This window comes from Berkeleyomyces rouxiae (assembly GCF_048999995.1).
Source record: "Berkeleyomyces rouxiae strain 22BRR77 chromosome Unknown BrBRR77_ptg000012l, whole genome shotgun sequence".
In the NCBI taxonomy this organism is placed as follows: domain Eukaryota; kingdom Fungi; phylum Ascomycota; class Sordariomycetes; order Microascales; family Ceratocystidaceae; genus Berkeleyomyces; species Berkeleyomyces rouxiae.
This window is the reverse complement of record NW_027396502.1, coordinates 138,137-150,409: the sequence shown is the minus strand read 5'-3', so window position 1 is coordinate 150,409 and position 12,273 is coordinate 138,137. Positions and strand designations below refer to the sequence as shown.

Sequence of the window (12,273 nt, the reverse complement as noted above, 5' to 3'; positions counted from 1 at the left end):
TCTTGTGCTGCTGTTGCCTGGCCTCGCCTGGAGGCTTTTCGGTGCATTGGGGCATTGTTTACACTCCTTCTCCTTCTCCTGCTCCTTTTGCCGTCCCCGTCTCCTTTGCTCTCCTCCTTTCCCTACGGCACAACCAACAAGCCCATCTTCGACACGGGCAAAAGAAATGGGAACCTCGGAACCCAGCTACGCCCCTAACCAGCGGGTCCAAGCTTCCACCCCTGGTCTTTTTCTGCTCCCTTCAGTCTAGAAGCAAAGGCAAAGGAGGGCTTAGAGTTGTCCTCGGCACATGTAACTATCGAGGTACAGACATGAATAACAGTAGTTAGTTAGGTGCAAGTATTAGTTACACGTCTTTCTTTCACCTACCCGCGTGCTGTCCACCTGACTATCTTGAGGTTTCTTTTTCTCCCTCCCACTCTCGGTGCCCAAAACTGCGCCATATATGCCCTTTCGCCCCAAGGAGAAGCAAATTCGGAGGTTAAACGTTAGGGAATCTGCCATCTTCCCCTCCCCTCTTCACCGTTTCTGCCACTTCCTTGCAGTCTCTTCGGGCTGGCTATCTTCAGCCCGAAATCTAAGATCTTACTCTATACATAACTAACTACTCATTGCCGCTGAAACCCGTCCCCTTCTGTTTGTTCCTCCCCCTGCACCTAAAATCTGGTCGCCTCTGTAATGTTAAATACAGTCGCATTATCTTCGTAACTGCAGCCATACTTGCACTGGCGGTTGTCCTGTAGCCATTCCGCTCCTTGTTTTTGCCCTGTTTCGGCTGAACGGCCAATCTAACACGCTCCGCCACCTCCCTCCAAATATTTCAAGCCCATTGACCAAAAACAATAGCAAGACGACGGTCGCCCACAAGGCTGCCACACAGATAATCACATCAGATGAAATAATGTTGTTCAAGGCACCTGCCTGGCTGTTAATTTCTGATTTCTGTCACAGTCGAGTCTGTCTGTTTCGACCGAGTCTCTTCAGGCAAGGCAATTGCCCCTGTCTCCCTTCCTCGCCTTACTTACTACCTATTGCTTCCGACCGGCTCCAAGGCCGAATGACATCCTCATGGTTTCAACCTAGTGACTCCGTGTTCTACCTTTTCGGATTTCTTTGTCCATAAACTCAAGTCGTGGTGTGCTTATTTTTAACCGTGTCCTGCAAGAAAATGCACCACAGCCTTTTTGCTTACCTAGTTATCGCTTGTTCCCTCTTCCCCCTCTTCCTCCTATTCCTCTTGCCTCTTGTGCCCGGGCATTTTCTCACGTATCCTCACCTACACCTCTACACTTCAAATTGGTTAGTTAAGCTTCGGCCAAAAGCCTGCGTGTGCTTGCTTTGCTTCACTTGACAGTTGTGTACAGAGTGAATCCAGGCATATGTACCTACGTATACATGTACATACACACATATGTACACAGTTGTATTCCCGGGCGGTTGAAGCATGGCGCTGTATCGGACCCGGGCTGTACAAGTCAAAGCGGTTTGCTGCAAATAATGCTGCGAACACCAGGGCCGCCCATCTGTCCTCGGCCCATTCTCCTCTCTCCCTTTCCCTACAACTGGGCGTGCAAATGCATATCTAGTTGCATGTCATACCCCACACCACACGCGCACATAGTCCACGCATGCAATGTATGCAGTATGTACATACAGACATACAGACATACATATGGATTTATCCATCGCATCCCCGCAAGAAAATCCTTATACGCCACGCCACACTTTAACACGAAATCTTACGAAGCCTCCGTTTTTTTTCTTGCGCGCACTCAAATTCTGCCACTGTGAGAGGGGTTTTCTTGCCATGGGGGCGCTTAGAATAACCATGCAAGAATGCCTCGTCTGGCGGTTGAAGGTCCCTCTGAGAGACCAACCCGTAAGCCGAAGTTCACACATGGACAGCTCATGTGCTACAGATCAATCCATCACCGTACAGCCGGGCAAAAAAGAAACAAACGTCGCCCGCCGCATAGCTCAACAGCTCGTCATCAGGGCTGTCGTACATGCACATGTAACTCACGTAGTAGGGCCCACTGATTACGCCTAGCCTAATCCCTCTATGTATTGGCATATTTTTTTTCTCTCTATGTATTATAGCGTCTGACTTGTTCGCCCATCTCATGCTTCCACATTCTCAAAGTTGTACGTGGGGTTTCCAGGCACGGCACTCTCGGCACTGGGCGCTGTGATGTCCACCTCAGAGCCATCCTCCACCTTGATACCCTTCTTACCACCCTCTAAAACACGCACAATTTCAACCTGCTTGAGACCTGCTGACCGCTTCAGGCTGGGAATTGTCTTGATCAGAATGTCTGCCTCGTCAAAGGGCAAAGTTCTATTCAAAGCATTTTCGCCAGCTTGAAGGCGTTTCTTGATGGTTTGTGTGAAAGGCATAGCCTTCTTCATCTCACCCATTTTGCTGACGCGGCCCATCAACGCCTTCTCATCCAGGCTACGTGTCGCCGGATCCCACATTTCAGACAGCAAGTCAATGTACTTCTGCTGCCATTCGGGGAACTTGGTATTCACAAACACCGTCAGCTTCTTGGGCTTGGAAGGGTCGAATGACACCTCCTTGCCCTTAGCCTTCTTCTTGAGCTGGGCCGACTCGGCAGAATTGACAGCGGACGAAATATTCTTGATATACTCACGCGCAGCCGTCAAAGCCGCATCGGCCTCAGGAATTTCAGGGAAGCGCTGGGTCTGGATACTCTTGTCTTCCTTAAGAATCTCCAGCCACAGGAACTCAGCAAAGTGGGGGGCAAGAGGGTTGATTAGCAGAGCCAGGTTACGGATCCAGCGTTCAATGAGATCCAGGTGCAGAGGAATTCCAGCAGCCGTGCAAGCCTCGCGGTAGAAATCACGAGCATTGAAGAAATCGTAAATGCACTTCAGAGCCAGCTTGTAGTTCGTCTGGTCGTAGTTCTGAAGAATCTCATGAGCAACAGCGTTGATGTCGTTGTTAAAGAGCTTATCCTGGAAGTCGTTCATCTCGCCAGTGCGGAAAGCATCCTTGTTCTCCCTCTTGATCTTGACGATCTCCTCGCACCATTCCTAGAGTAGAAATAATTCGGTTAGTACTGATCTGTTTCTCCCACACACCACAAAATCAAACAAAACTTACACGGCAGTTGTACAGACGCAAAATGTTGTTGTCTGCGACATCCTCCTCAAAGTTGGCATCACCAATGCCATCGCCAGCATCGGCAAGGGCAATACGAGAAGCATCGGCTCCGTATTTGCCAACCAGATCATGCAGAGTCATAAAGTTACCCGTAGACTTGGACATCTTCTCACTGTTGACCATCAGATGACCGTTGGTGCGGATACCCTTGGGCCAGTACTCCTGAGGGAACAGGGCGATGTGGTTGTAGATGAAGAAGGTCAAATGGTTGCCAATCAGATCCTTTCCACTAGCACGCATGTCCAGAGGGTAGAAGTACTGGAAGGACCGACGCATGCTCTCCAGGGTCTTGCGGGGAATGCCGCTGGTCTTCTCCAGCCCATCTGACCACTCGGTGCGGCAGAAGACGTAGTCCCAGACGTCCATAGTCATCTGCTCAGGCTTAATGTTGTACTCTGTGGTCTCCTTGCCAAAAATGTCCTTGTGTAGGAAGGGAACCAGAGTGTAGTAAGCCATGTAGATGGTTGAGTCGGAAAGGGACTCAACAAGTTGGGTCTCATCCCAAGGCAGACGAGAACCTAGACCAAAGCTGCGGCTGACTGCCCAGGCGTTAAGCCAGCCCAAAACAGCCTGGAACTGGTTCTTGGCCTCGGAGCTGAAGGTATTGATACCCTTTCCTTCCTTGTTCTCAACCCACTCCAGAGCCTGATCTCTCCAAGACTCCTCACCGTAGTCCAGGAACCACTGGTCCATAAGAGAAACAATGCACTCATCGCCAGAACGAGACATGACTTTTCCTTCTGGCTCGGCGTAGGCAAATGCATCGCCAGATTTGACCATCTGGGCACGGACCTTGGGCTTCGCATCCTCGACCTTCTCGCCAGCAAAGTCACCCTCGATCATGATACCATTGTAAAACCCGGCCTTGTATGCTAGCTCCTTGGCCTTCTCGAGCTGCACAGAGTCCTTAGGTGAAGAAATCTTCATTTGCTTGCAAAGAGTCTCAGCACAGGCCTTGCCGTAAGCGGGAGTCTCAATGACGGGAATGATTTCTTTGTCAATCCACTCAGCTTTAATTCCATAGAAATCCGGCTTCTTTTTGAGATCCATGACATTGATGTAATCGTCTGGGGAGTCCGAGGGAACAGAAGTGACAACGCCAGTACCCTTGCCTTCCTTAACAGTAGCCATAGGCAGAACGTAAACCGGGCTGTGTTTGGACAGAGGAGCCTCGATCAGAGTACCAATGATGGCAGGACCAGACAGGTCAGCGATTTTGATAATCTCACCGTGCTTCTCAAACAGGCCCTGGTAGGCCATGTTCTTTGCCGCACGCTCAGTCACAACATAATAGTCGGTAGGCGAGGCCTTGAAAACTCCATATGTGATGTCCGGACCGATAAAGCAGTTGGTTTGACCGTACATGGTCTCAGGACGCAAAGTGGCAGCAACCAAGAAGACATTAGCATTGGGGGGGAGCTTATTCTTGAGAGCGTCTTGAGCCTTGGGGGCCCATTCAACAACGCGCATCTTGAGACCGGTGTACTCCTGAGAGTTGATGCCTTCGCCAGACTGGCGATCATGGTCAAGGCAGGGCTGGCCGTCCTTGATGGAGTAGATAGTGTAGCGGTTACCAAACTTAATCTTGCCCAACTCCTTAAGGCGAGTCATTTGCCAGCGCACCATGCTATCGTAGTAGGGGTTGGCGGTGGTAGTGACGAAAGAGCGGCGCCAGTCGGCACGAGAGCCAAATGCAGTCAAATCACGGCGAGCAATCGGCGGGAAGAACTCAAGCCAGTAGTTAACATCGGCAAACTTGTGAACTTCCTCTAGAGGCACTCCAGACGCAGCCATGATCTGAAACTGGTACTTCATCTTCGCGGTCTTGGCCACAGACTTAGACTTTTTGGTGCTGAATTTGGTCACATCTTCCTTGACGCGAGGAGCAACGATAGCGGGAGCAGAAGCCTCAGATTCGGCGTCGGGGTTGTAACCGGAAAAGTCCTTGCCGAACATGCGGATCTCGTTAACCAGCTTGTCAGCGCAAGCCTTGATAGGCATACCACTGACGTGGAAACCCAGGGGTGTCAGAGCGCGTTTTCCTTGCATTGAAGCAACCATGCCAGTGAACTCGACCTTCGAGATGGAGAAAGCATGGCCGGCATGGAGGTTTCCGTTCCTAACAAGAGTAGTTTCAGCAACAAATCAATACCGGTCGAAGTTTTGGGTGCTGGTGATCTTTCCCGGCATCGGTAACTTAAAGTCGGGGAACATAGTGTGGAAATAAGTCGTATATACGCACATGTAAGGGTAGGCCATGCAACTAAGAATAACATATTAGCAAGTGAATTTCCAAGCAGGGTGGAAGGGCGAATACTAACCCGAAGAACTTGGGGTGCTTCTCACGAACTGTATGCATATATTATGTCAGTCTTATCGAGGAAAGCCATACCGAATAGAGGCACGTACGCTCTTCAGGAGTCATCGCATCGAGAGGGATCTCATCAATCGACGGCGGGTTTGGCTCGAAAACCTTTTCTTCGGCCCATTTGGCCTGGCAGTGTTTCTCCCAGCTAATGAGCTTGTCACGTTTTTCGGTCTAGACAAGAGAAAGGAGATATCAGTATCCAAAGTATCGAATAGTTGTGAAAGTGGCAATATTCAAGTAGACCCTCAAGTGTGAGGCCCAAGCAAAGCCCTGTCAACTCTTTCTCAGTCAATCATCACGACGTCTGCCAGGGTCGCCATGATAGTACGCTGGCTAAGTCAATCAATACTTACACCCTTCAACTCTTTGGTTTTGTTGATGGTCAAGCCATCCATGGCTGCAGTTGGGGCAGCCATTTTTGTCGTTAACTTCTAGGATGTATTGGTGGTCAGTCCCGAAATCTTGAACGAAAGGACGATGGGAAACGATGATTCACACGTTGGAGGGGCTTTTTTCGTGTATGGAGGGGTAGAACTTTGGAAGAACACATTAGGGTATACGAACTAGGGTTATTACAGGATGCCCCACCTTTATAGATCAATCTCATCACAGATTTGATATAGGCCGTATCCCGGTCTTCTTGCGCCGCCTATTCCCTATATTTTTACCGGTCATCGTTTCAACCCCATCGGCACTGAACTGATCCTGTCATAACCATGAGACCTAGTTCCCTACGTGCCATGCTCCAGCGGAGCTCCGAGGTGAGACGCGCTACGGCCAAAGCCGCACACGAAGCCGCGGCGGCAATGGAAGCGGTTGAGAAGGTGGCCGAACGCGCGGCGGCTCGGGCACGGGTGTTGGATTTGATTGATAGATACCCCGCAAAGAAGGAGTGGCCTCCGGACTTCAAACAGATGTCGCCGCAGATGCAGTTTCGTCTTGAGAAGAAGTGGAAGCGTCGTGCACAGCTTGCATCAGCATCCCCAGATCAAGCTAGGCGCTTAAAGCTGCTGCAATACTTTGCCATTACTTGTAAGTCACTCCCAGCAGCGTAGCATATTGATGCCTGCTGCGTGCTAACCGAATGTAGTTGTGATCATGTATGTCTTCTTTTTTGGCGAGTTGAACTTTTGGGGGGAAAAGTACCGCTTCACAACAGAGGTAAGTCTGAGGTCCTTCAAATGTTTGCGGCCAACGTAACCACTATTGACACTTCCTCTCACCAGGTCAAGGAAAGATTTGGAACTCTCTTCGGAACTCTCAGCCCCGAACAGCGCTATGAACGGCGCCGTGATGTCCTTGATCCGCTTCCACGCGATGACCCGAAATAGACGGCTGGACTGGAACAACATCCGCAGGAAATGTCGTCTATCAGCACGCTTATGGCATGTGAGTCAGATTTGGCGAACTAGAATTTAAAAACTGATACGCCCTGTATACTGTCTTTGTAATGTAGAATAGCTTTGCACGTATTTTTTTCGTACTTCTTGCATCACGCACCGTACGAGCACTTCGTATGTCGCTGCCTCTTTTTTTCTTTCTCGCCTCCTCTACCGGTGCTCTACCGCCCGTGCCAACCAAAGTTCCCACGCATACTTCCCACCCCTAGCGTCGGTCTGGTTTCGTTCACAGGTCTCTTGGCTACTGTGCCCAGCGCCCGAACACCTGCCACAATCTTGTCTAGGTTGGTCTCAACGACAACTCCGCCTACCACCATCTCAGCCAGTGCTGCGTGAAGCGTCTCAAAGTTGAAAATAAGGTCCAGCTCACAAACATTTTCGAACAGTCGATCCAGCGCCTCGACGTAAACCTGGATCAAATCAATAAGCGCCAACGGGGACTCTGTCGCGGTACTGATGACAATAAAGTAGAGTGTTGCGTAGTTGCGATAGGTTACCAATGAGGGCACGTCATTGGCGTCGCTATTAGACGACGAGCCAGTCGGGGCAAGGAGAGGTGGGAGGGGAAGAAAATTGCAACTTCCAGCAGGCCGGTTCGAGACAAGGGTGAAGATTTCGGAAATGAGCCGCTGTTGTATGCTTGTTTCCTAGACCGAAAAAATAACGAGGCTCAATGTTAGATACCACACACCTCAGATATGTCGCGGGGTGTGCAGGTACAAACCAGTTGGGTGTAAAACTTGGTTAGTCGCGGCTGCCCTTGGCCATTAAAGACCAGAAATGCGCTGATCATTGTCAAAGGGAGCGGGCACCAAAAAATGCTGAAAATGAGACGGTAAATAAAACAGACAAGAAATGCCTTCCATCGACCACAACTATGTATGACGTTTGTTGAGGTGTTGCTCTACAACGTAGTACACACATGGCATTTGTCACGCAATATCCATGCCCCACTTTAAGAGCTTGCGCCACAAGTGCAGCATATGCGCCACCTTTAAAAATAGCACCACAGTGTGATGCGATCACCAAAGCCTGGCGGCTTGTTTCCAATTCGCGGTGACTGTTTATCTCAGCCTTCATCCTGCGATTGACTTGCGATTTTATTTTCCTATTCGCCTTAATATCCCCTAGATTCAAGTTTGACACTCGGCTTTATCCCCATATTATGTCTACTGCCACGCGCTACCTCCGGCGTCTACATCCGTCCACTCGGTCTCTGCGGCCATTGGGAGCTCTCACGGTGCCTGCGCGCCGCTTACAATCCAACATCTATTTGGGCCGCCGTGCTCTGTGTGTATCAACACATCGGCTTGCCGTACCCTCTACAGTTTCACCATCTACAACGGGTAGTCCATCTGACTTAGCATCAGCGCAGTTAAGCGACCAGAAATACCATGAGCTAGCCGATGAGTATCTGGAGAACGTCTGCACCAAGTACGAAGACATCCAAGATATGCGTGAAGATGTAGATGTGGAGTTTGCTGTATGTATTCCATTTAATGAGCCAAGACCACCATCCAGCCTAAGAACCCTGTATCGAATGCCCAATTCAAGGATAGAAATGGACTAACATGTCACAGAGCGGCGTCCTTACCATCAAATTTGGTCGGATTGGCACCTATGTTATCAACAAGCAGCCCCCTAACAAGCAAATCTGGCTCAGCTCACCTATCAGTGGCCCTAAACGCTACGACTTCGTGGTTGACAAAAGTATGATGGAAGGGGGAAACTGGATCTATCTTCGTGATGGATCGACTATGGACGGCTTATTGTTGAGTGAGATGGGAGTAGATGTCAAGGCATAGGGGAAGTAGAGAGACAAGACATATGGAGCCATGATCTATGGGCATGAAATAGTCACAACATATGACTGTGTACAATAATATAACCGACAATACCACCAGAAACAACAAAAAATGTGCTTGTTTCCGAGTCTAACAATCAACATCAAACCAACTTCGAGAATACAGAGTCCCAAAGGAGCAAGATAAACAAGAGAAATACAAAACTAGGGCCGTGACGTGAATGGTATGTAACTAAGCAAGGAAACAAAAAGACCCGCCTATTGACCATATAATTCACGATAGGCTGAATAATGCCAAGCAAGCAAAAAAAAAAACAAAGTCGTTGCGTCGATGGCCGTTACGCGTACAAAATACAATCCAAACCTTTTCCATAGTAAGCTCCTCGCAAAAGATAGTCGATACCAGTAGGAAGATGCGGCCCTGCCTCCTCCGTCTAACCCTCACCTTAACAGTTCCTGTCCGCTATTCCACCCAATTGTGAAACCTTGCCATGAAATCAGACGCAGACTTCAGAGGGCTGTACTGTTGGCTCCATTCTCATCCTCCCAGGCTACTCAAAACGTTGCATCGGCTAGATCCTATCTGAGCCTAGTGGTGGTTCGTGAAGCTGGTCGGGAGCTTGTGACGCGGGAAGGGGGTCTAGAAGCTACTCTGGCTGGGGCAGAGCTATTACTGACATCCCGGCGCGTGGTCACAGGCCGTGCGCTGCCTGTTGAAGCGCCCATTTTCTTAATGCCTTGGGCCATTTGACGTCTCGGTGTAGATGCGCCCTGGGCTGCACTGCGTGCTCGACCACGACGCTCGCGTATCTGAGCAAGAGCCTCTTCACGGGTCATCGTAGGTGTCATGGCTGGATTAGATGCGTCGAACGAGGCATGGCTATTGCGCATTTGACCGCGGAGCTGGTCAGCAATGTTTGGCGATTTGGTTTCCGAGAGAAGAGGGACCTTGGTGGTGGTGGTGACGGTCTCTACAGCATAGGGTACGGAGATAGATGTCGCCGAATCAGCACTCACTTCAGTTTCTGTTGCTGAAACAAAGGATGTACGAGCATTGACAAAGGAGTCGTCCTCATACGACGGAACTACATTTTGTACCTCGGGCTCATATGGGTAATGCTGTGACGCAGTGACGGCGTCATCAGGAATGGTAGGAATGTTGGGTAGTGGTGAATCTAATGATTCTTGTTCTCCTTCTCCTTCATCATGAGGAGCATTCAAAAGAGAGAGAAGTGAAACCCGTTGCTTGGCCATAATGGCGAACGTCGGGGTATTCATCGAGGGCGTCTGGGCATATCTGCCATTAAAGCTGCCCATAGAGGCCTCGTCGCCATCGAAGTCGATACTGTCATCGATATCCATGGGGACATCTCTAGAAGCGGGTATGTTTGGAACGCCGAGTGAGGGTCCCAATGTTGTGTTCGTTGCTTCTACTGGGGTGCGAAAGACTCCTTCCAGCGGGAAAAATACGGGGTTGGTGTGAGCCTGGGGGGTTGGGCAGTGTGAGTTTTCATCTGTTGGTTGGTTCTCATCCTGCACAAGAGTCCCAACAGTTGATCCCACTGAATACATACTATGCGAATGTAGTGGGCTAGACGGCTTGCTGATAGGTGGCGCGGAGAAAATTGGACGAGGAGATGTGTGTGACGAGTAGACGGAAGATGATAGGCCATTCAAAATAATGGAATCGGTCGAAGTAGTTAGTTGACATTGACCTTGATCGACCATTGTTTCGTCACCCCCATCGTGCTGTGAGGATGCTGTGTCATTCAAGGTACAGTGGTGGTCGTCCTGAACCATATCTGTGGAGTAATTGCAGTCGAGTTCCCCCTCTTGCTTCTCGGTCCCCTTTTGATATTGGTGTTCGTATTCCTCAGTCGAGGTTACCTTCCAGGCTTCCTCTCGCTCTTGTCTCAATTCTTCAACCTCTCGTTTCATGGACTCGTCATCGTGGCGCTCTCTGGCTTCAGCTTCTTCTCTGGCTTGCTGTTCAGCTTTTGCTTTTTCCTGAGCACGGAGCTCTTTGATACAGGGACAGCACCGCAGCTGGCACTCCATCTGCATAAAATCAAGCAGTTCCTGGGCGCGGTCCGCACGCTGCTTCTCCCATGCCATTTGACGTGAAAGTTCCTCGATTTCCATTTCGCTGGCCTCGGAAGAAACAATGTCCATTGTCGAGATTGAAACACGCCCTTCGGGGAACCTCTTGAGTTTCTCTGTATTTTTATGCTTTGGTTTTTCACATAGTTTTTCGGGTATTCTTTCAGAAGCAAGCTCCTTTCTCGGTGTCGCAAATTCGTCGCCTGGTGTACTTGGTGGTAGGGGTAACATGCCCTCGGCTGCAATGCGAGCCACTTCTTCCTTTTTGGCTAGAGTTTTGAAGGAGTCACGTTCTTGTTCAACTACCTTGATTTTAGCCAGAGCAGCATCGAGTTGTTCTTCTAAATCGACCATCTGGTAACGAGCTGCAAATGCTTCGTTTTCGCGGGTTTTGCTGCGCTCCTTTTCATGTTCTAGACTTCGCTGTGTGATGGCGAGAGAATCACGTGCGTGTTTGAGCTCTTCTTGCAGTTTAACGGTAGTCGACTGGGCTTTAAATGCTTCCTTGCGGGTACGCCGAATCTCTTTTTCCCACAATTCCTGGGTGTGAGCATAGGTTTCTTTGGCGCGGCCGTGGTTATCCTAGATGATAAACGGTATGTTAGACGGTTCGGAACATGGGGCCTGGATTTTCATGAGAGCTTTGCGTACCATCAACGTGTCCAGCCGCTCGGCTACCTTTCTCTCTCGTTGTTGGCCATCGTCTAGTTTCCGCCGTAGGTTTCTCGCTTCATCGCGATATTTGCGCATCTCAGCCTCGATTTCTTCACGCGCGACAGCCGCCCGGCGCAGCGCAGCATCATCCTTGTTTCTGTCACCGCTATGGGTATTATGTCGACGTTCAATCTGCACTCGAGCGGTGTTGCTCAGCGAGTTAAACTGAGAAATCTTGTCTGAAACTGCGCTCTCATGGAACTCGCTACGTGTTGGATTCGGCATATCTCTGTTGACGCGACTGGGGGATGCCTGGCGCAGCCCGGTTGTTGGCCCTGGAGACTTTCGCAGGCTGGATGGTGGTTGGCTGTCCATGGCAAATGAGTTATGTGGTTTTGAAGGTTCGGAATGAAGATAGAGAAGCAGATTCTTTGACTCGACAACTTGAGAACCGTAGGTGCGAAAAGTTGTGGTTCAAAAAAGTTGTAGGTGGTGTATTGGAGGGTAGACGAGCAGATGGATTGTTGAGATGTGAGTAGGAATTAGGAGGCGTAGTAAGTACGGTGGAATGCTGTAATTGAAAATCAAAAGCCGCGGAAAAAAAAATGCTTCCAAACCGATAACGTTCTGTTTGGCGTGAAGGCCAAAATCAATGTTGAAGTCTTTTGTATGTGCTAGTTAGTCAAAGAAAAATAAACATTAAGAGGAGTTGTTATTTTTTTGGTTTGTCAGTCTGTTTACTCACAGTTAGTGTGGAGAT

The 12,273-nt window shown here is 49.6% G+C and overlaps 5 protein-coding genes across 5 annotated transcripts; 2 read left to right on the top strand and 3 right to left on the bottom strand.

The window, feature by feature from the left end:
- Positions 1-2,121: 2,121 nt before the first annotated feature.
- On the bottom strand, positions 2,122-5,971 carry BROUX77_007314 (uncharacterized protein; the record flags this gene model as incomplete). The annotated part of the gene is made up of 6 exons (XM_073752396.1): positions 2,122-3,057; positions 3,128-5,306; positions 5,430-5,450; positions 5,509-5,536; positions 5,597-5,726; positions 5,909-5,971. The coding sequence occupies 6 exons, from the start codon at positions 5,969-5,971 to the stop codon at positions 2,122-2,124; spliced, it is 3,357 nt and encodes a 1,118-aa protein (XP_073601607.1).
- A 300-nt stretch (positions 5,972-6,271) lies between these two features.
- Positions 6,272-6,886, top strand: BROUX77_007313 (uncharacterized protein; the record flags this gene model as incomplete). The annotated part of the gene is made up of 3 exons (XM_073752395.1): positions 6,272-6,587; positions 6,646-6,716; positions 6,782-6,886. 3 exons carry the CDS (start codon positions 6,272-6,274, stop codon positions 6,884-6,886), a joined length of 492 nt encoding a protein of 163 aa, XP_073601606.1.
- Positions 6,887-7,116: 230 nt separating this feature from the next.
- On the bottom strand, positions 7,117-7,748 carry BROUX77_007312 (uncharacterized protein; the record flags this gene model as incomplete). The annotated part of the gene is made up of 2 exons (XM_073752394.1): positions 7,117-7,602; positions 7,680-7,748. The coding sequence occupies 2 exons, from the start codon at positions 7,746-7,748 to the stop codon at positions 7,117-7,119; spliced, it is 555 nt and encodes a 184-aa protein (XP_073601605.1).
- A 372-nt stretch (positions 7,749-8,120) lies between these two features.
- Positions 8,121-8,760, top strand: BROUX77_007311 (uncharacterized protein; the record flags this gene model as incomplete). Its single annotated transcript, XM_073752393.1, has 2 exons — positions 8,121-8,438; positions 8,536-8,760. 2 exons carry the CDS (start codon positions 8,121-8,123, stop codon positions 8,758-8,760), a joined length of 543 nt encoding a protein of 180 aa, XP_073601604.1.
- Positions 8,761-9,338: 578 nt separating this feature from the next.
- On the bottom strand, positions 9,339-11,888 carry BROUX77_007310 (uncharacterized protein; the record flags this gene model as incomplete). Its single annotated transcript, XM_073752392.1, has 2 exons — positions 9,339-11,441; positions 11,511-11,888. The coding sequence occupies 2 exons, from the start codon at positions 11,886-11,888 to the stop codon at positions 9,339-9,341; spliced, it is 2,481 nt and encodes an 826-aa protein (XP_073601603.1).
- Between the last annotated feature and the right edge of the window lie 385 nt (positions 11,889-12,273).